The 20065-nt window shown below is 43.0% G+C and overlaps 1 protein-coding gene across 1 annotated transcript; it reads left to right on the forward strand.

Moving 5' to 3' along the window:
* The first annotated feature begins 502 nt into the window (after positions 1 to 502).
* Positions 503 to 16719, forward strand: KICS2 (KICSTOR subunit 2). The gene is made up of 3 exons (XM_037887428.2): positions 503 to 1025; positions 7361 to 7649; positions 14962 to 16719. The coding sequence occupies exons 1-3, from the start codon at positions 656 to 658 to the stop codon at positions 15776 to 15778; spliced, it is 1476 nt and encodes a 491-aa protein (XP_037743356.2). The 5' UTR covers positions 503 to 655; the 3' UTR covers positions 15779 to 16719.
* Positions 16720 to 20065: the final 3346 nt, after the last annotated feature.

Consider the following 20065-nt stretch of genomic DNA (forward strand, 5'->3'; position numbering starts at 1 on the left):
CCGTGTTAGTCTGTATCCGCAAAAAGAAAAGGAGGACTTGGGACACCTTGTTAGTCTCTAAGGTGCCCCAAGTCCTCCTTTTCTTTTTAAGGAGTTTCCTGAATGCCACCCCCTCCTTCCTTCAGGGGGTGCTGAGAAATGCAACTGCTGGGAACCCTCCAGTTCCCTCCCCTGCTTCCGGGCCGCCCCAGCCTTCTATTTGCCAGCTGGGCTCTGCAGGGTCCAGCGGCCTCTAGCAGAAGCCACCATCACTGCAGCCCATTTCTGTAGGGGAAAGGAAATTCTGCGCACACGTGGTTAATTTCCGCACAATTCCCCCAGGAGGAAACGCTCTGTCCACCCCTGAGGCAGCACACAGGGAAGGGGCCGGGGTCCCTGAGGCGGCGAGAGCCTGAGCAATCCCCGCAGAGCCCGAGGGACCAGGCTCAGGCTGCCCTCCCCTGCCGCAGGGGAGCCGTGAGAACGCGGGGCCGCGAGCTCAGCCCCGCTCTCTGGGGCACCCGCCAGCCGCCCTTCGCCACGCTCAGCGCCCGAGACAACCGCGCCTAAACCCCACCGCAGTGCAGGTGCTTTCTACCCGCCGACGTCACCCGGCTTTTCCTGGAGCACGCGCCCCGGCAATCACGACTTCCCCTCCCCTCCCCCCCCATGTCACATGCCCGACGAGGGGCGGAGTCAGCGCGGCGACGCCCCGCCCCATCCCGCTCACGTGCCGGGCGAAGGGGCGGGTGCGGGGTGGCCTGGCTCGTCGCGTGCCCGGCGGGAAGCTGGAAGCGGCCGGCGGCGCGGCATGGGCGAGTCGATCCCGCTGGGCGCCCCGGTGCCGCTGGAGCAGGCCGTGCTGGAGACCTTCTTCTCCCACCTGGGCATCTTCTCGTACGACAAGGCCAAGGACAATGTGGAGAAGGAGCGGGAGGCCAACAAGAGCGCGGGAGCCAGCTGGCTCTCCCTGCTGGCCGGGCTGGCGCACCTGGCCGCCGCCGAGAAGGCCTATCACAGCATGACCTTCCTGGGCCAGAAGCTAGGTACCCGCCGGGCTCGGGCCGCGCGGCCCTCGGGGGCCGCCGGGCGCCCTGCTCTGGCGGCCGCCTCCTGCCGCTTGGGGGGGCCCCGCCTGGCAGCGCCCCTGGGGGCCGGGCTTTGGGGGGGGCCTGCCCAGGGAGGGGGCCGGGCCCCAGGGGCGGCCAGCCGTACTGGTGGGGGACAGTGCAGAGGGGCGGTGCCGCTGCTGAATGGGAGCCGGGGCCGGCGTTCAACGTCCGGCCGCCGGACCTGGTGCCCGAGGAGGCAAAGGTTCGCTGCTGCCGCTTGTGGCCACTGACAGCAGCATCCCCGGCGCCGTGTACTGCTCGCAGAGAGGTGGGGCTCGGCGCCCTGGCTGGCCTCGGAATGCGGTCCTGGGGCTGCTGGGATCAAGCCCTGCAGGGTGCTAACGCCTTCCCTGCTATGTCACTGCTCAAATCTAGGTACCCCACGTTTCAGGAGCCTGAGTGAAATGAGTGTGGTGGTCTCAGGCTGCTTTCTAGCTGACTGTCCTAATTACAGCCATCCCTTACATCAGTGGGTCTCAAACTTTCGTACTGGTGACCCCTTTCACATAGCAAGCCTCTGATAAATTAAAAATACTTTATGTATCTAACACCATTACAAATTCTGGAGGCAGGGTTTGGGGTGGAGGCTGATAGCTCATGACCCCCGCATGTAATAACCTCATGACCCCCTGAGGGGTCCCGACCCCCAGTTTGAGAACCCCTGATTTACATCCTCCTGTGTAGTCTCAGCAGCAAGGCCAAGGATTGACTGGTTGTTCAGACTGAACAATTCTGTAACCTGCTAGATGTTGCCCCTTAATGTCTGAGTTGAGCATGCTAGCAGTGCACTGGGGAAAGTTTGCACTACCTCTGACCACATTCAGTGTGTTCTATACAAATACTAGGATTTTGGCCTCCAGAGTTATAGTTTACAAGCATTTATATTCATACACACAATATTTGATTATCTAATCCAGCAGTTCTCAAATTCAGGGTCAGGATCCAAAGTGGGTTGTGACCCCATTTTAATGCGGTCGCCAAGGCTGGCTTGGACTTCCTGGGGCACAGAGCCAGGGCTAGAGCCAGTGCCCCACCACCCAAGGCCAAAGCCTTAGGGTTTCAGCCCTGCATGTTGGGACTCAGGTTACAGGCCCCCCCAACCTGGGGCTGAAGCCCTTGGGCTTCAGCTTTGCTCCCCGCCTGGGTCAGTGGGACTTGTGTGGGCTTAGGCTTCGGTCCTCCCTATTGGGGTTGTGTAGTAATTTTTATTGTCAGAAGGGGGTCGCGGTGCAATGAAGTTTGAGAACCCCTGATTTAATCTTTTCCCTCTCCCCCCTGCTTTATATACATATATTAAAAACAAAACAAAAAAACCAATGCTGGATGGTACCTGTTATACCTGTAGGGCCACCCTTGGGTATATGATAGTATGAAGGTAGATGCAAAACATGTGAGTTGATTAACTGCTGTGCCTTATACTATCTGGCAACTTAACAATGTGTGGCTTTTGAGACTGGGCAAAAAGTGTAAGAATCCCCATAGTTAGGTACTGTGGCCATGGGTCTGGCCAAACTTCTCAGTGCAGTGCCTAAAAGGGGGGGACAAAGGGTTCATGTCATCTTTGCACTCATGGTCCTAGTGCAGGGGTAGTCAATAGGCAGACTGTGGGTCAAATCTGGACCGCCAGATGCTTTTGAACAGACCACAAAATCTTTATTTACTTATCATTATTTTTTCTCCTCCTCTGGAGTCTGGACCTTGACTATACCCTGACCAAGAAATTTGGACCTTGACAAAAAATAAATGATTACTCCTGCCCAAGAGGCTAAAGTTAGCAGCCCCGAGGCTGCTCTTTAATTTACACAGGCTGCTAACAGCCCCCCTAAAAGCTGTTACACAGATGGGGATGGCAGGAACATAAGAAGCTCTAGCCGTAACCCCTTCTGACCTCTGCTTGGTTATGCTGATTTTATGCCAGCTGGGATTTCCTCTTATGTAGGGGCATTCCAGATGGCCTGTTGAAGGCAGCTGATTTCCCTTTTACATCTGGAAGTGGCACACAGGGCATATTGAAGGCCAAGGATCTGTCCTAGAACTCTCTAGGGCACCTGAAACATTTCAGTTCAGTTTATATTTAAGTAGAGACTTTAAACGCTCTCTCTTATAATAGGAATGTAAGCTTCAGGAAGAAAAATTTCTATCCTCCTGTAAAGCTGTTATTTAAAAAGTGAATTTAGTGCTTGTAGAAAGTACAGAATTGACGGACCCAGAGTTGTCAGTCTTATTTATTCACAAACAAATATTTCATGAACAACAGTGAAAGTTTCTCCATGCTCTGCCATTATTATGCCCCTACCATGAAATGGGGAAACCACTTTTAGGCTTAAGAAGATAGAGAACTGAATGGGCATGAAATTTTAACTGCTTGAGACTGCTGACAAGAATGCAAATTAGTGCTGTTGTCAGTGGTGGCTTTTCACTTGGATTCCTGCAACTTTTGATCACCTGAGATGGATTTGATGTGAAAAGAACTTTTTGCAATTACAAGTGTCCTAAGTAATTTGAGGCACAATCTGGTTTTGGAATTCTTTTCCTAAAATACTGTATTTGAGATACGGGGGATGAGATAATACGAACGTGATTGGGTTAAAGATTTTAATATGAAAACCATGGGTATGGACTGCTGCAGTTCTGAAGTAAATATACAACTTTGTGCAACTTGCTGCAAATTCTGGTTTGGTGGTGATGTATGTAGTCATCTGATTCTGTCCACTGTCCATATCCAGGGGAAAGTGCTGTATGATGCTGTTCTAAAATAGTGCAAAAATCATAAGCTCAGTCCTGGGGGTTTCACACAACTATCACGTCTTTCACTAAAATGTGGAGTGTTTAAAAACATAACACCAGCTCTGCAAATATTTTAAACTCAAGTTGATGGATATCCATCTTCAACAGCCACCAAAGTAGCCTGATCCGTTTCTCTAAAAAAGAACGGGATAATGATAACTCTATTGGCCTTGCTGATATTCTTCTTTACAATAAAACAGATTTTAAAGTTCTAGGCTTTGTGGCTGAACGTGCACATGGGCACTCTCTTTAACACTGTAGGTGCGTGAGAGGCATTTTAAAAAAACAATTCTTTTTCGTCCAGAAACTGATCAGTCATATCCTGTGCCACAACTTGGTTACGTAGGTTTGTAATTCCAAATGTAAGCAAGATAACTTGTTACTACTCAGGCTAATATGTCATACCTGCTGACATCAGACACCAGGCTAAATTGACTTTGGATAATCAGGTATCATTTGTTCAAATGGCTTGTTGTGGACTTTGGGGGCCAGCAGAGACAGGAGTTTTCATTTTGTTTCTCTGGTGTTTGAAAAAGTCTCTGTCAAGTTTGCAGTTGCAAAGTATTTGAAAACTTGAGGTCCTGAGTCAAACTGTTTCAATATCAGCATAAAATCTCGTCTTTGAAGCAGTGTTTTTAAAATATATATTATTTGTGTTACATGGATTTTCCTTAACATGTTAACATATCTTTCAGCCTGAAAAATGAAGGGAATTCCATTTTAAGGCTTGCGCACTATGAACTTAAAATTCCCGACTTCTGTTCTCAGAATGAATTAGATTGCAGGATCAGCACCTTTGTTCCAATCTATCCCCTAGGAGTGGACCCCTGCATAGAGATGAAGTGAGCTGTAGCTCACGAAAGCTTATACTCAAATAAATTTGTTAGTCTCTAAGGTGCCACAAGTACTCCTTTTCCATTGAAGTCAGTGAGGTTCTGCCCGGGCATTGTTTTAGCCCCAGTAGATTCACCTGCAACATGGGGGCATAAGTGCTCTGTGAATGTTGAATCTTTTGCCTTCTGTGTTGAGCCTGCTGAGTTTCTGGTGTTTTTGCCTGGTTCAGTGAACTGACATGACTGCAAGCTGCAGATGTAAGTGGAAATAATGCAAATAGTCAGTGAGTAAGGTTTTCTACAGATTTATGGTTGGAATCCTGCCTGTGAAAGAGGAGAGAGAGGTTTGCAGTGTCACTGTACATAATGTTACATGACCTGTGGTGGAGTCTGTCCTCATAACGTAATGCAGCATCTTAAAAGCGGCCCGCAAAGGCTGGTTTTTTTCTTTGTTTTTGGTTGTTGTTGTTTTCTTAAAAAAACCTGCGCTTTTTTTGCTGCTTAGTTTTTTGCATGTAATACATTATTATGTTGGAAGGATGTTTCTTAGATTGTAAAATCAAGTCCTCTGAAGTTCGGAAATGAGAGTTTAGGTTGCTTATGCAACCTTATTTTGGCCCCCTTGTACTTTGACAGGCTTTAATTACAAAACCACATACTATATTTTTCACAGGATTTATTCTGCAGTTGTCTATTCTCTACTTCTGCCTTGATTGCAACCTGGGCCCAGATTTAGCATGTTCATGTTCACCTTGTTGCTGTGGTACATTGCTTGAACTGTCAGCAAGAATTTGGCAACAGACGGGAATGACAATTTTAAAAAGTTTCTCTCTCTGCTAACCCTGAATGGAATTTCATGGGACAATGAAAAGGTGCTTCTCTAGCCTCAGGACTTGCTGCCTGCCAAATTTCAGTCCTGCTGCAAACAATGAAATTAAGTTTGTTTTTTTTTGTTTTGTTTTTTTTTCAGAAAGGGTCACAAGAATCTTTTATAATGGAGTGTGCTTAGCATCCAAAATACAGATTATTAGTAAGTCTAAGATTTTGTCACGGATATTTTTCGTAAACCTCAGGAACAGGTCATGGGCAATGCCTGTGACCTGTCCCTGACGTTTACTAAAAAATATCCATGATAAAATGAGGAGCCTGGGCAGCCGCGGGTGGGCTGGGAGCTCCAGGGTCCCCCTCTGCTGAACTCCAGGGGTCCCCCTGGGGCGGTGGGGGACCCTGCATCTCCCAGTGGGGGCTGGCTGAAGTCATGGAATCTAAAGGGACTAAAAATCCCTTCCCCTTTCAACTCTACATTTAATTCCACTAGTTGTCCAATCACGATAGAATGGATAAGAATAGATAAGAACTAAATTTATAATGTAAAAATCAAACAGTAAAGGCTTAACAAAATTTTCAGGCTCCCTTTGTTACCTCATAAAGAAGCAAAAAGAGCACAGGCACGGCAATTTTTTCTTTTAGCAGGTCCCTTTTAAAACATTTTATTTTACCACGAGACAGGTTAAATATCATGGGAAGGTAGTTGGTGTGGGCATATGATGACATCCAACAGTACAACAGGGGAGGCTTGTGATTGATACACAGCTTAGTAGGACAACAGTCTTTTTGCTCTGTTTCACCCCAAGATATCTCTTGGGCCCTAGCATCCTGTCATTCCTACATAACACATTTTCTTTCTGCTCCATTCATGCTGGTAGCTGCCCTTTGTTGCAGGATGGAGTTATGAAGCAATGACACCTCTGCAGCAGATCCATGCATATGTTTAATAATACAGGTGGCCTTCAGTGTAGATTATTAATCACAGCTAGTGAAATGGTGCCTTCATGCGGTCTGTTCCTGGCATCTAATGAAGTATCTTTACATTTTTTCTGTGTTGGTTCTTTTAAATCTCAAGTGGTGTCAAGCAGCTGTTGAGAAAATACAAGCCCACATTCCCCTTGTTCTCAATAATTTAAGACGTTGTACTTGTTTGTGTTTTGTCTTGTTATGGAATAACCTGCCATGCAGTCCTCTGAAGTATGTGGGTATTGTTTTCCTCTGGGATTTTGATTTGCAGTTGGGTTGTTTGGGGAGTTGAAAAACCTTTGGTAAACACATAATTGTATGGTTCACATTTAAGTTCTGTCTTACAAATTTTAAATGTTTCATGTTTTAAAGAGCATTGTCACATTGAAAGGTCTAGTGTTATTAATAGTATCATACATTATTAAAATTGCATCACGACTCATGTAGTCTCCGGAGGAAGGAGTGTTTCCAGGTCACAACTGATAAATTCTCACCTAGCCTTCCTAACGTATTTATATTGTGACTTTCCTGAAAATTGGAGATGGGTGGGAGGGAGGCAGGCAGGCAGAGAGGGAAGTCTTATACCAGTCCCTTGTTGAAAAATGAATTTCAGCAAGCATGAATTATGCCAGTCACTGAACAAAATTACGTGTAGTGCCTATGCAAATGCTTATTCCCAGTGTACTTATCTGAAAGGTATTCTGTGAGTGGAAAAATACCGCAGTGAAGTGTCTTAATGTAGACATTTAGGAGCACCTAGCTGAAAGGAAGCATGGATGTTCACCATTTTCCAGTATTGTTGTCTATCTTTGCCATCGCTGGGTTTTGGTAATACATTCGTATTTATCTGAACAGGTGGTCAGTCATTCTTCAGCCGAAAGGACTCCATCCGAACCATCTACACATCTCTGCACAATGAGCTGAAGAAGGTGGTGGCGACAGGTCGCAATGCACTAGGAGGAACAGCTCCTCACTTGGAAGAGCTGCTTTCTCACCTGTCTGAACAGCTCTGTTTTTTTGTTCAGGCTCGGATGGAAATTGCTGACTTCTATGAAAAAATGTTCACCCTCAGCACCCAAAAGTTCATTAACTCTGAGGAACTGGTAAACATTTTGGAATCCATCCTAAAGAAATACAGCTCAAGGTGAGTTCCTGTTTGTTAGGATTAAATACTCAGATGTGTCATGATGTTCTCTGCAGTACTGTAAATAAGGATGAGGCCTAAGCAAGTCCTCTCCAGCAGGTATAATAATTTTGCTGTCCTATGCTTTTGTTAAGCAGCACAGTCCTCCACCTGAGTTCATGCATTAAACAAATGTGACATGAGTAACACAGCATTTCTCCAGTACTCAAAACATGACCCTTCTTGCAAGAAAATACTAAGATAGTTTAGCTCATCATGGTCACAGAATTGTCTTCTCAATCATTTCCCGCACTCGGCAAATAGGAAGAGTTGTGTTAATTATTGGCAGAGAAGGGAGTTTTGCAGCAGCAGGGTTTCATGTGGAAAATTTATGTTAAATTCAAAGTGGACTTAAGTGTATGAGGATGAACATGGAATTAGTGTAGAAATAAAATACAGATAGTTGCATCTGAGCAGTTTTGTTTTCACACTGGATAATGTCCCCATCACCTAGTCTCCAGAAGCATATGTAGAGATTAAAATAATGTGTAGTTTATCTACAGGTAAATTAAAATCTCACTCCAGGATATATTTCTTTATGAATACCATTGTTGCCTCTCTGGAAAGACTTTACACCATACCCTGAAGTAAATCAACTTGAGATTTATTGGACCAACAGGACAGCAAGTGCCAGAGTTTCTATGCCATCTAGTTGCAAACTGTAGATGATCAAATTTATGAACGATAGCAGGAGCTCCCAACCTGATCACAGCTGACACAAAGGTCCATACAAAGAGAGGCTGTTTCTTAGTTATCTAAAATATAGATGCCTTTCCACTAATAGTGATTTTGAAATGTACTGTGGGATAAAATTGAAAAGAGGATGATATAATATATAGAATAAAACAATGACAATTGTTTCAAAATGGTCAGCTGTTGTAGACAGTGTTTGAAAGCTAACAAAAGTTCAGTTTACTTTCTCTTTTAGTTAACAATCACATTCTCAGCAGAAATACATTTGAGGGGTTCCTATGTATGGAAGCTAAACTAGATTTTAAACCTACACATGCTTTAGGAAGAATCAACATAATTTTCAGTGCTGCTTTAAAACATTCCAAATCTAGGCACTCCAGTTTAATAATTTACCATTTCAAAGTAATTTCTGCAGACTCAGCTCTTGTTGGCTACCAGTGCAAGTGGTTAGGTAAAAAGGACACTAATAACATAGTGTAAGAAACATAGGCAGAATCACTTTGGAACTGCTAGAAGCTGAGAACATTAAAGGGACAATGCACTAAAAATTGCATGTTTCAGAAACTTTTCCCTCTTAATGCGAAAAGCATTATCTAAGATTGGAGAAAAAGATCTTTCTGTTTCCATTTGGTTTATGCTGTATGCTTGACAGCACTTGTGTAGCCTGTTTCACAAGTCAGTGGAAGAGCAAAACATGCTAAGAAATGTAAAATGACCAAAATTGGCAAAGAGATTATGGGTAATACCTGGAAACTTCAAACTTTTTAAAATAGATTTCGTGTCCCTGTCACTAGTCTTATAACTTTTTAATGTATTTTTTCATCCTTTCTGTTCTTTAGATCTGAGATGGCTGCCAGAGATGATAGTTCAGATCCTGCTCTGGATTAGATGGCTGCCTCTATGACAGATGAATCCGAAAGTGACATTGAGCCAGTATAGTGACTTCTATGCCAAAAGGGGGTGTAGCTAGGGCTTCCTTCAACTCTGGTGTTCCTCAGTTGCCAGAACAGTCTCTGCAGGCTACTGCCAGCAAGTGTAGACTAGAGCAGTTTGCACCTGATCAGTCCCTATCATATTATTAGAGCAATGTGAAACCTCAGAATCGGGGGAGTGTAATAAAGCCACCTTTGTGCCGTCTCTTCTCCTTGTCCCCTTCCTGGGAGTGTGTGAATGTTCTTCATCTGCATCTCAAAATCTGGGCCATTATTAGTAACTTGATTCGTAGATTTTTAAGACCAGATAGGACCACTATGATCATCTCCTCTGACCTCTCTGTCTTTCCTTCCTTCATTTTATTTACTTGGAAAATTTAAATATGTATATAGATATAAAAAATGGAGCAAGGTATCATGCTGTCTGGAGTGGCTCATGACTATGAGTGCCAACCTCCGGGCAAACTGTCAAGAAGTAGGGAAAGACCCCAAACTGGTTGTATGTTCTGCAATTAGATTTCGCCAACCCAGTAACAAGTGTGAACTCCTGAAGCACTATAACATTCTTACCATGGAGTCTCAGACAATCCCCTGGGGCATTCCAGTCTCTCTTGCTACCCAGGCAAGCTGGGTTTAGTGGTAGTTGGTTGCTATACACCAAAGATCAGAAAAGACTCAGATTGTTTCCATTCCCAAGAGACCAGTCACTTACCCCAGGTCAGTTTGTACCTTAGGTCTCACTCCAAATACCATGCTTGAAGCCAATTCTATCATAAACTGTTTAAGGATTTATTAACTAAGAAAAGAAATAAGGGAGTTATTACAAGGTTAAAGTGGGCGAGCGTATATACACAAATGAATTAGTCTATGGTTCCAAAAGGTGACAGAGTTGTAGTAATCGGTCAGCTCTGAATGTCTTTTAGAGCTAAGCCAGGTTGACCCTTGGGATTCCTCCTTCTGTTTTTTAGCTCCAGCCCTGTGAGAGTCCAAACAGCAAAACAGAGATGAAAAATCTTTGCTGCTGCTTTGATTTTCTTCTTCCAGAATTCAAGCTAAGGGGATGAGCTCTTTTGCGGATAGCCTCTTTGTGGCTGCGAGGGGGCAATTAACAAAATCTTTGTATTGTGATGTCCCTCAATGGCCCATTTAGTTTTGATAGGCCTTCTTGCTAGGCAAGAGTAGATCCCTCCTGGCTGGGTTCACGGTTTCAGAGCATACATTTTTTTTACAGTTACAAAGCAAAAAGTTAAATATTACCTTGTATGTGACAACTAGGTGTTGTAAGCAGTTCACGGTTCTTAATACACAGGCTGACTTCCCTGCTCAGTCTGGGACCAGTCTCCCCAGTTCAGTCTTCCAAACATTCTTGTTGACTTCAGAGTAGGTGCGGGAGGAGAGAGGTGATGTCATCGCCCCTCATTTTAAAACAGTAACTCCTTGCTTAACGTTGTAGTTATGTTCCTGAAAAATGCTACTTTAAGTGAAACAAAGTTAAGCGAATCCAATTTTCCTATAAGAATTAATGTAAATTGGGGGGGTTAGGTTCCAGGGAAAGAATTTTTGCCAGACAAAAGACATTATATACATATACAGTATAAGTTTTAAATAATTTTAAACAATTTAATACTGTACACACAAATGATTGTGAAGCTTGGTTGAGGCAGGGGCGTAACGGGGTCAGGGCACGGGGGCTTGCCCTTCTCTGTGCACCCGGTGCTCTTGTCATGGAGCGGGGTCGGGGCGCAAGGGCTTGTCCCTCTCTGCCTGCCTGGCATCCCAGCTGGGGAGCGGGGGTCGGGAGCTTGCCTGCTCCCGGTATGGAATGCTGGGCGAGTGGAATGGGGCAAGCCAAACAACCTTATAGCGGAACATTGTGCAACTTTAAATGAGTATGTTCTGTAATAGATCAGCAACCTAATAACAAAACAATGTTAACCGGGATGACTTTAAATGAGGAGTTACTGTATTCTCTTCTTGGTGCTGGAAAGATCATTGCTGTGTCACAGGGGTTAGACAGCTCCCATCGTGTCTGTGCTCTCTCAGGAGTCTCCGGGAGGGGTCCACTGGGAGAGTAGATTCTTCTTAATGGGCCATGAATACATGGCTGGCTAGTACTGATGTAAATCTGTTTTGGGGGTGTTAGTTGCTCCTTTGTTGCCATAGAAAAGCTAGCTTGTGGGCATCTCCCAAACACACACACTGCAATAACTAACATATAGCTAACTTCACATACAATGGTAATACGTACAATTGAACAGGATAGTAATGTTCAACAGACTTTTCATGATACCTCACAAGCCATACTTAGTGTAAAACCTATATAACAGTGATAAATATGTGGGTACAAGGTATTTTGAGGTACAGTGTCAGTGTTCTACTAGAATATTGTAAAAATCCTGTCCATTTTATGCAATGCTATGCTTCCTCAAGACATTTCTGTGTTATGAGACTTACTTAAAGCAGATGTTCTTGGTATATACCTGTTTCATTTATTCTGCAGTCAGCATACTTTCAAGCTTTTAGTTGAGGTTGATGTGTATTTTTGGTTTAAAACCATTTAACATATCCTGCTGTGTAGTGAGACATGAAAAGATCGCTATGAGGCATGAAACAAAGTGGGAGTTGGGAGCTGCACATCATAATGTTAATCCACAAGACTTGGCAGAACTGCATTTACATGAATATTTTAGCTGCTTTTAATGATGAATACCCTTCATAGGTCAGTATCGCTATAATAAGTGTATTCAAACGCTTGATGGTTTAAGTATAGCACATTTTGGGACTATTTAGAAGAAATAGGGTTTCAGAAGAATGAATTCGCTTAATAGACAGCATCGAAAATAATATTGTCCTAACAGACAGCAGATCAGTGAAAATAAATACATAATGCTGTATGTGGTAGAATATTCTTATTAATCAGCACACTCATTTTCTCAGAGAACTGTTCTAATAGACCGGTGGCTCCCCACCATCTGAAATAGCCAGTAAACCCTGGATCTTTGTTGCAGTAGAAAGCCAAAATGTGTGTTAATATAAAGCGTTAATGTTGGGTAAATTGTCTGATTTATCTTCGGGGCAATGTTCATCATGTGATCTGCCAGATTTCTTTCAAAATAACTCTTCTCTTCCTGCCCCCCTCCCCCCCCCCCCCCCAAAAAAAAAAAAAAAAAAAAGAAAGAAAGCTAGAAAGGATGTATTAATGCCGCACAACCAACTGCTGATGGCTACTTTTAACACTGTTCTATAATCTGTCAGACTCCGTTCTCAGGTTTTTGTCTCAGACTGTCAGTGTTCATATGCACCAGAGAAATGAGTTATACTGGTTCCTGTTTCCCTTAGAGATACCTGTCAAAAAAATGGGGTGGGGGGAAATGTGCTTTTTTGCTGTTTTAAGATGACTTACATGAGGCCTGGTCATCTTAAATCTACCTTTTAATTTCTTTTCCCTTAAAAATATAAGGAATATTACATCTTGTCTGTCCTGTTTTTGCTTAGTGGCCCATAAAAACTAATTGGGAGCATTCTCAGCCCTTACTTGAAGGAGTCAGCATGTTATACCTTGTTCAGGAAAAACAGGATAGACAAGTTCTGAATTAATCCTGTCAGAAAAAAATTAAGAACCCAAACCAAACAGACTTATGTATCAAAAAGAAACAAACAAGGGGGACACACCCATGTCCCCCCTTTGTTGTTGTTATAACAGGGAGAGAGAAATGAGTTCTCTCTCACTTTCATTAGATAGAACTAAATTTATTTTTTATTTTAGAAAGCATATAAACACTTATGCTTCAGGATATAAACTAACCACTTATTTTGAGAGGTTAGGAAAAAACTTTCCATGTGGGTGGTTTTTTTCAATAATTTCCAATTAGGGATTTCTTGCAACTTCCTCTGAAGTATCTGGTACTGACTACCATCAGAGAGAGAATATCACACCAGTGAGGCCACTGGTCTGATCCAGTAAAACAGTTTCTGTGGGACAGCACAACACATTTTATATGATATGGTACAGTATATTAGATCTTATATGCAATTTCCATCTTGATTCAAAACCAAGATCACATTACTGTATCAGTGAAGATACAGTGGTGTACTCTGCTAGTATCACTTGCTGCCTTAGCAAAAAGAAAAGGAGTACTTGTGGCACCTTAGAGACTAACCAATTTATTTGAGCATAAGCTTTCGTGAGCTACAGCTCACTTCATCGGATGCATACTGTGGCTTTTCACAGTATGCATCCGATGAAGTGAGCTGTAGCTCACGAAAGCTTATACTCAAATAAATTGGTTAGTCTCTAAGGTGCCACAAGTACTCCTTTTCTTTTTGCTGCCTTAGGACTCTTGCAGCACCATCAGTGGTCATGATGGATTGGGAAATTCCATCAGAACAGCTAATGCATACCATCTTGGATAGATAGGCTCCTGATGAGAAACTTCCTGTGGTAATTTGAGATTTGCTTTTGAATAGGACAATTGCCTGTAAACATTGTACCTATTCAAAATGAAGATTTAAATGCTCAGTTTGGAGGAGATATCTGCTTAGGAGCAAATCCAGTGATGACTGGAATTCTTTTGCAGTGCCTGTATGACCAGTCACAGATTTTGCACATATGGCTATAATGTTTTTGAAGGGATATTCTATAATACATGAGTTTCCCCTTCTAGCTAAAGTAAGTTCCAAACATACATGTTTGTTACTTGACTGGAAACTGAGTTTCTGTACGTGTCACACACGCAAGAGCATGGAGCTGCTCTGCTTCCTCTAAATAAGAGGCATATTAAAAGTTCAAGTTAAATCAAGAAAAGGGAGATGAAGAAATTCTCTAATTTCCTGTGTCCCATCTCACCCAGGCCTGCTCTGACATGGCAGGATCCCTATTGTGCATAAAACACATAATGGCACTCAGACGTAAGAGCTGGGTTTTTTTGTGTGGTTCCCCCCCCCACCTTCAACTCTGTTGTACAAGTGAAGGGATGATCTTGTCCTCAATTTTCTGGTGTCTGATGGATTCAGCCAGGATAGCAGCTCCAGTGTGATGTTGGCCAGACCTCCATCAGATCTTGCCCCTCAGCTGTTGTGATTTAAAGTTTGAGAGCAGGTTTGGCAGCAGATACAGTCAATTACGGTTTTATTTACCAATTCTCCCTATTCAGCCCCTGCTGCTCCCATTTCATTATGAGGAAACAAGGGACTATGAGGAAGCCTAGTTGGACAATGATCGTTCAATTTTGGGTGTGTTAGTTGCTTTGATAAAGATGTCTGGTAACTGGTCCATAACCATCAAAAAGTGTCTTACTGCCAGTAGTTATGTAATATTAAAATAACTAGCAGGGTTTTTTTTAAAGAAGTTCAGTATTCTAGTGATTGGAAAGGGAGGTGGCATTGGTTTTGGAACTTATCACGTTGGAACTTATCAAATTCTCTCTTTTATCAGGTATGAAGAGATGCTACATTTTTAATTTAAAATATTTATGCAAAAACAATGTTAAAAGTAATGCTTTTTAAATTAACCAACATAGAATTCTTCTGCCAACACTTTGTTTGACTTTCAATGATGCTTTGCCTGCAAGTTGGTGTACTAGTGCATATAGCACTTTTGTTGTCATATGCAACATCCATCACACTTTTAAAAATGTTTTGTTTTCTAGATTTCACCATCCAATCCTCAGTCCTCTTGAAAGCAGCTTCCAGCTGGAAGTGGATGTGCTTGCACATCTTTTAAAGGCTCAGGCTCAGATCTCAGAGTGGAAGTTCCTCCCATCCCTAGTGAACTTGCACAGCGCTCACACAAAGCTGCAGACATGGGGACAAATTTTTGAGAAACAGCGGGAGACCAAGAAACATCTGTTTGGAGGGCAGTCTCAGAAGGCTGTACAACCACCACACCTTTTCCTCTGGTTGCTGAAACTCAAAAACATTCTCCTTGCCAAGTTTAGCTTTTACTTTCATGAGGCCCTCAGTCGACAAACAACTGCATCCGAAATGAAAACATTAACTGCTAAAACTAACCCTGATTATTTTGGGAAAATTTCCAGCTTCATCAGGAAATATGACGCTGTTAATGTTTCTCTTATCTTTGACAACCGTGGGTCAGAGAGCTTCCAGGGACATGGCTACCATCATCCCCACTCTTACAGGGAAGCCCCAAAGGGGGTGGATCAATACCCAGCTGTGGTCTCTCTGCCCAGTGATAGGCCTGTAATGCACTGGCCCAATGTAATCATGATTATGACTGACAGAACCTCTGACCTCAACAGTTTGGACAAGGTTGTTCACTTCTATGATGACAAAGTCCAAAGCACATACTTTCTGACACGACCTGAACCTCATTTTACCATTGTAGTTATTTTTGAGGCTAAGAAATCAGAGAGGGACTCACATTTCATCTCTTTTCTAAATGAAATCTCACATTCCCTCAAGAACTCCAAAGCTTTTGCAGGCCTAAAGCCGGGATCCAAAGGATAAAATAAATACTGAGTTACAGATTGCAAGGCCATACATTAGACTGGAAAAAATAAATAAAGCTTTCAAGGAGTACATTCATTCACAATTCTCAGAGTTTGTTTAAAAAGGAACCATTATTTTAATATTTGTGAATGCTTTTTTAGCTAAAGAAAACTAAAGCTAAATTTTATTTGAATAAAAATATAGAAAGAATTTTCTAGGCTGTACACATGGGGATGACTTAGCTGTGGTGCACCAAAATGGCCAAGGTAGCTTTTTTGCATGGTGCTGTATGAATTAATATTTTTCAGTCCATGACATTTTGTCCTTAACTAAGTGGAATGTATGCACTTTATATTATGCTGATCACTGACTATAACTTATGCAGAATTTATTGAAAACATGGTTAGAATGATTAAGTTGTCTTTTCAGAACACACTGCTGTTATACTAGCCATCAGGAACTATAATGGAATCTTGTTTCTTAACAATGATACTCATTGGGAATTATTGGAAACTTGCAGATCTTCAAGCAAACAACTCCAATAAAGTTAATACGTCATAAAATGTACTCTTATTTTGGTAACTAGTATGTCACTATACAAAAACTTGAAAAATAAGTCTTAGTAATGAGACGTTTCTTTGACACTCACTTTTAAATCCCCACTAAAGTAGGGAGAGATTGCTAATATTGTGAACTATAAAGTGTGCAGATTATCCATAATTCTACACGATATAGAAGCAAAAAAGTCAAAGCTGCAGCACAAGCATAGAGTGCAATGTCCACATGATTATAATGTATAAAGTTCATTGGTAATGTCAAAACTACAGGATGCTGTGTTTTAAATTTCTGCTTATGGAATGAAATTGAAGATAGCAGCTTCAATTTGTGCCGGTACTTTGTGCTAGCAGGTAGTTTGAAATAATCTTGTGGAAAAATAACAAAGCCCTTATATTTGCTTCGTCCATTTGCCTTTCTGATGACAATGTAATAGTGAAATCCAAACCAAAAACTAAAAAAGTCATGAATTTACCCTCTTACAATTAGAATAAAGCTGTACTATTGGTTTTCATAGCTATTTTTTCTTTAGTACAGCTTCAGTTTTGCTTTCTGTTCAGATATCATTACTAACATTTTTGAATAACTTTCCAGTTAAGATAAAAGCCATATTCATAGATACTAAGGTCAGAAGGGACCATTATGATCATCTAGTCCGACCTCCGGCACAATGCAGGCCACAGAATCTCACCCGCCCACTCCTGCAAAAAATCTCTCACCTATGTCTGAGCTATTGAAGTTGTCAAATCGTGGTTTAAAGACTTAAAGGAACAGAGAATCCTCCAGCAAGTGACCTGTGCCCCATGCTACAGAGGAAGGCGAAATTTGTTTTAGTACTAGGATCTAAGGCCTTCTGCAACATTTGCAGTGCAGTTACGTAGTTTTGAAATGTCTCCCTCCCACTTTACTTTTTTTTAAGTTTAAAAAACACAGTTCCCCTCTCAACTTTTTAAAGTCATTGTGCTAGACGAGTGCTCTCTATTTCCTGTCCAATTATTATTTTTAAAAAATCATTTCTGTACTTGTGGCTGCCTTATAATGGGTGATTCTGTCTCCTGTATGATCAGTACCTTACTCCACAAGCACTTTCACTGGAAATCAAGTGGGACTAATCATGGAGTAAAGTGTGAGGTGAGTAAGGTTGAACCTTAATGGATGCACGTCATAGATGGTAAGCAGGTGTAATAAGCACATCATCAGGTTTACTTTATATGTAAAGTAGGTCATTTAAGCCAAAATTTTGATTGTCCTGTACCATTAAGACTTGCACAATTCCAACCTCATATGGCAAGCATAGTGAAAGCAACTACAAAAAATCTAAAGAGCAGATGAAGTTTTCATTTTTTCTTTGTAAGGATAGATAGAGCACTTATCTTTCCCCCTTGATGCATATATAATTTTTCTTAGCTTCCATGGCAGTTGAATTCATATATTGAAGAAAAAATATACAGTGTGATTTGCTTTCCTATAAAATGTTAAATAGAGCCGTCCAAACTTCATTAGAATTATATCCAAATGCCATGCTTCTATTGTAAATGCTTCAACATATTGCCCATCTAGCCGAGAAAGTTTTTATTCTATCTACACTAGTACTAAATTAGCAATGGTAACACAGGTTATGGTTGGAAAGACTTGCCACGGGAAAGTGCTAGAATGTGAAAATACACAAGGTGGGACATGGCAGCACCTAACTTTGCTATGTTACAGTTTCCAGATCTCACACTCTTAACAGGGTGGAATTTGCTCTTGCTTCAGGGACCCAGGCTCTTGAACTTAAGGGTATTTAGGCTCCTAATTTCCATTGAAACCAATAGGAGTTAGGTGCCTCAGTACTTTTGAGAATCTGGGCCCCATGGTGAAGATGGCGTCTGTGTTTTTCCTCTTTTAGACGGACCATTTTAACCATCCAACCCCACCCTCTCCCTCCCCCCCCATCCCAAAACAAACAACTGTAATCAATGAATGCTCCAGCCCTGTCTCTTTAGCCTGAATATGAGCAGAGGTGCAGTCATCAGTATCGGCCTCATCCTTCATTAGTGTAAGGAGTTGTTGCACAAACCATTTCTGCCACTTTTGCCCCTGATAGCAACTGGGGCTTTGGTGGAGGGTGTGGGTGTAAATACCTTCTGTGCTGGTGTTTGGGAGGCAGAGAGCAGCGTTCTGAGCTGTGCCTGCACAGAGGTCATGGAGAGAATGGCAAGGGACAGACCTGCTGTTCACAGGAACAGAGCAGCAGCTGCCAGCAGAATTGCCGAGCTTGGCTAGCGAGTGCACCTGTGCTTTTCTCCCTACAGGGTTCTCTGTTCAGCAGCACCTGTGGAGGAGTAGTGGGACCTACTGCATTCACCAGCTCACCCTCTGCTGGCTCTGAGGGAAGCTAAAGGCTCTCTGAGGCTTTCCTGTGCTGTAGAAAGTCCCTTAGAGTCACATTGCTGCTTCCCATCTGCATTCATGGTGGCTTATTGGGAGGGTGAGCAGCTATAGGAGCAGCATGATGCCCAGCGAAGGCTTCAGGTAAGAGCTGCTGCAGATTTAGCTGGAGCAAGAGGGGCAGGGTGGAGTTGAGTGGGGCTGGTGTGTTGGCTGCTGTGAGGAGCATAGGTGTTTGCCAGAGGAGGAGTGGGGTAAAATTGTAGGGCCTTGCTGAGGAGAGCGGGGGAGAATTGTATGTGGCCTGAGAGGTCAAGTTGGGGGGGACATTGGATATGTGGGTTGGAGGGGGGGGGCAGGATTGGATATGGCCTGTGAGTGGAAATTGTGTAGAGCAGCGTTTCCCAAACTTGGGACGCTGCTTCTTCAGGGAAAGCTCCTGGCAGGCCGGGCCGGTTTGTTTACCTGCCGCGTCCGCAGGTTCAGCTGATCATGCCTCCCACTGGCCACGGTTCGCCGCTTCAGGCCAATGGGGGCTGTAAGAAGCGGCATGGGCCAAGGGACGTACCAGTCGCTGCTTCCCGCAGCCCCCATTGGCCTGAAGCAGCGAACCGCAGCCAGTGGGAGCCGCCATCGGCCGAACTTGTGGACGCGGCAGGTAAACAAACCAGCCCGGCCCGCCAGGGGCTTTCCCTGAACAAGCGGTGTCCCAAGTTTGGGAAACACTGGTGTAGAGCTTTGAGAGAAGCATTGTATGGTTGTGGTATCAGGGATTCAAAGAAAATTAGAAGCTGGGTGATATCTGGGGGAGGGATGGGTTGGCTTGGGGTGGATTCCTGCTGTCTAGGGGAAGGAATTTCTGTCCAGGGTGTTGGGACTATAGTGGTGCTACAAATTATGAATATACTAAAAAACAGTATGTACGTTTTAAGTGTTAAAATGTTAACTGGTACACAACATACTTACTCATTCACAGCAGCTGTTTAGCTTCTGCGAGTAAATGAACACATGTTTTCTAGAGCAGTGTCTAATATGCTGATGCACATGAACAGCAGGATGTGCAAACAAACTTCCATTGCATGGACACTCATGTCATACAGGCTGCTAAGCTGGAGAAGTAAATCTGGAAGATGGATTTCTGTTTTAAATTTCTTCAGTGTTATAGTAAAACAGAACAACAATAATTTTTAATAGAAACACAGTGAAATAATATATACTGTAGATGAAATATATCCCTATCAGTGTAGCATAGTTGTTTGGTTTCATAAATGTAATCAGTGCTCAGGGGGACAGGAAAATAGAAACTATAGTATTGGAGCAAAATTTCAAATATCTGTGGATTACTGACAACACCCCTTCTCTCCCCTCCCCCCCACTTCT

This window comes from Chelonia mydas, chromosome 1, assembly GCF_015237465.2.
Source record: "Chelonia mydas isolate rCheMyd1 chromosome 1, rCheMyd1.pri.v2, whole genome shotgun sequence".
NCBI classification, from domain to species: Eukaryota; Metazoa; Chordata; order Testudines; family Cheloniidae; genus Chelonia; species Chelonia mydas.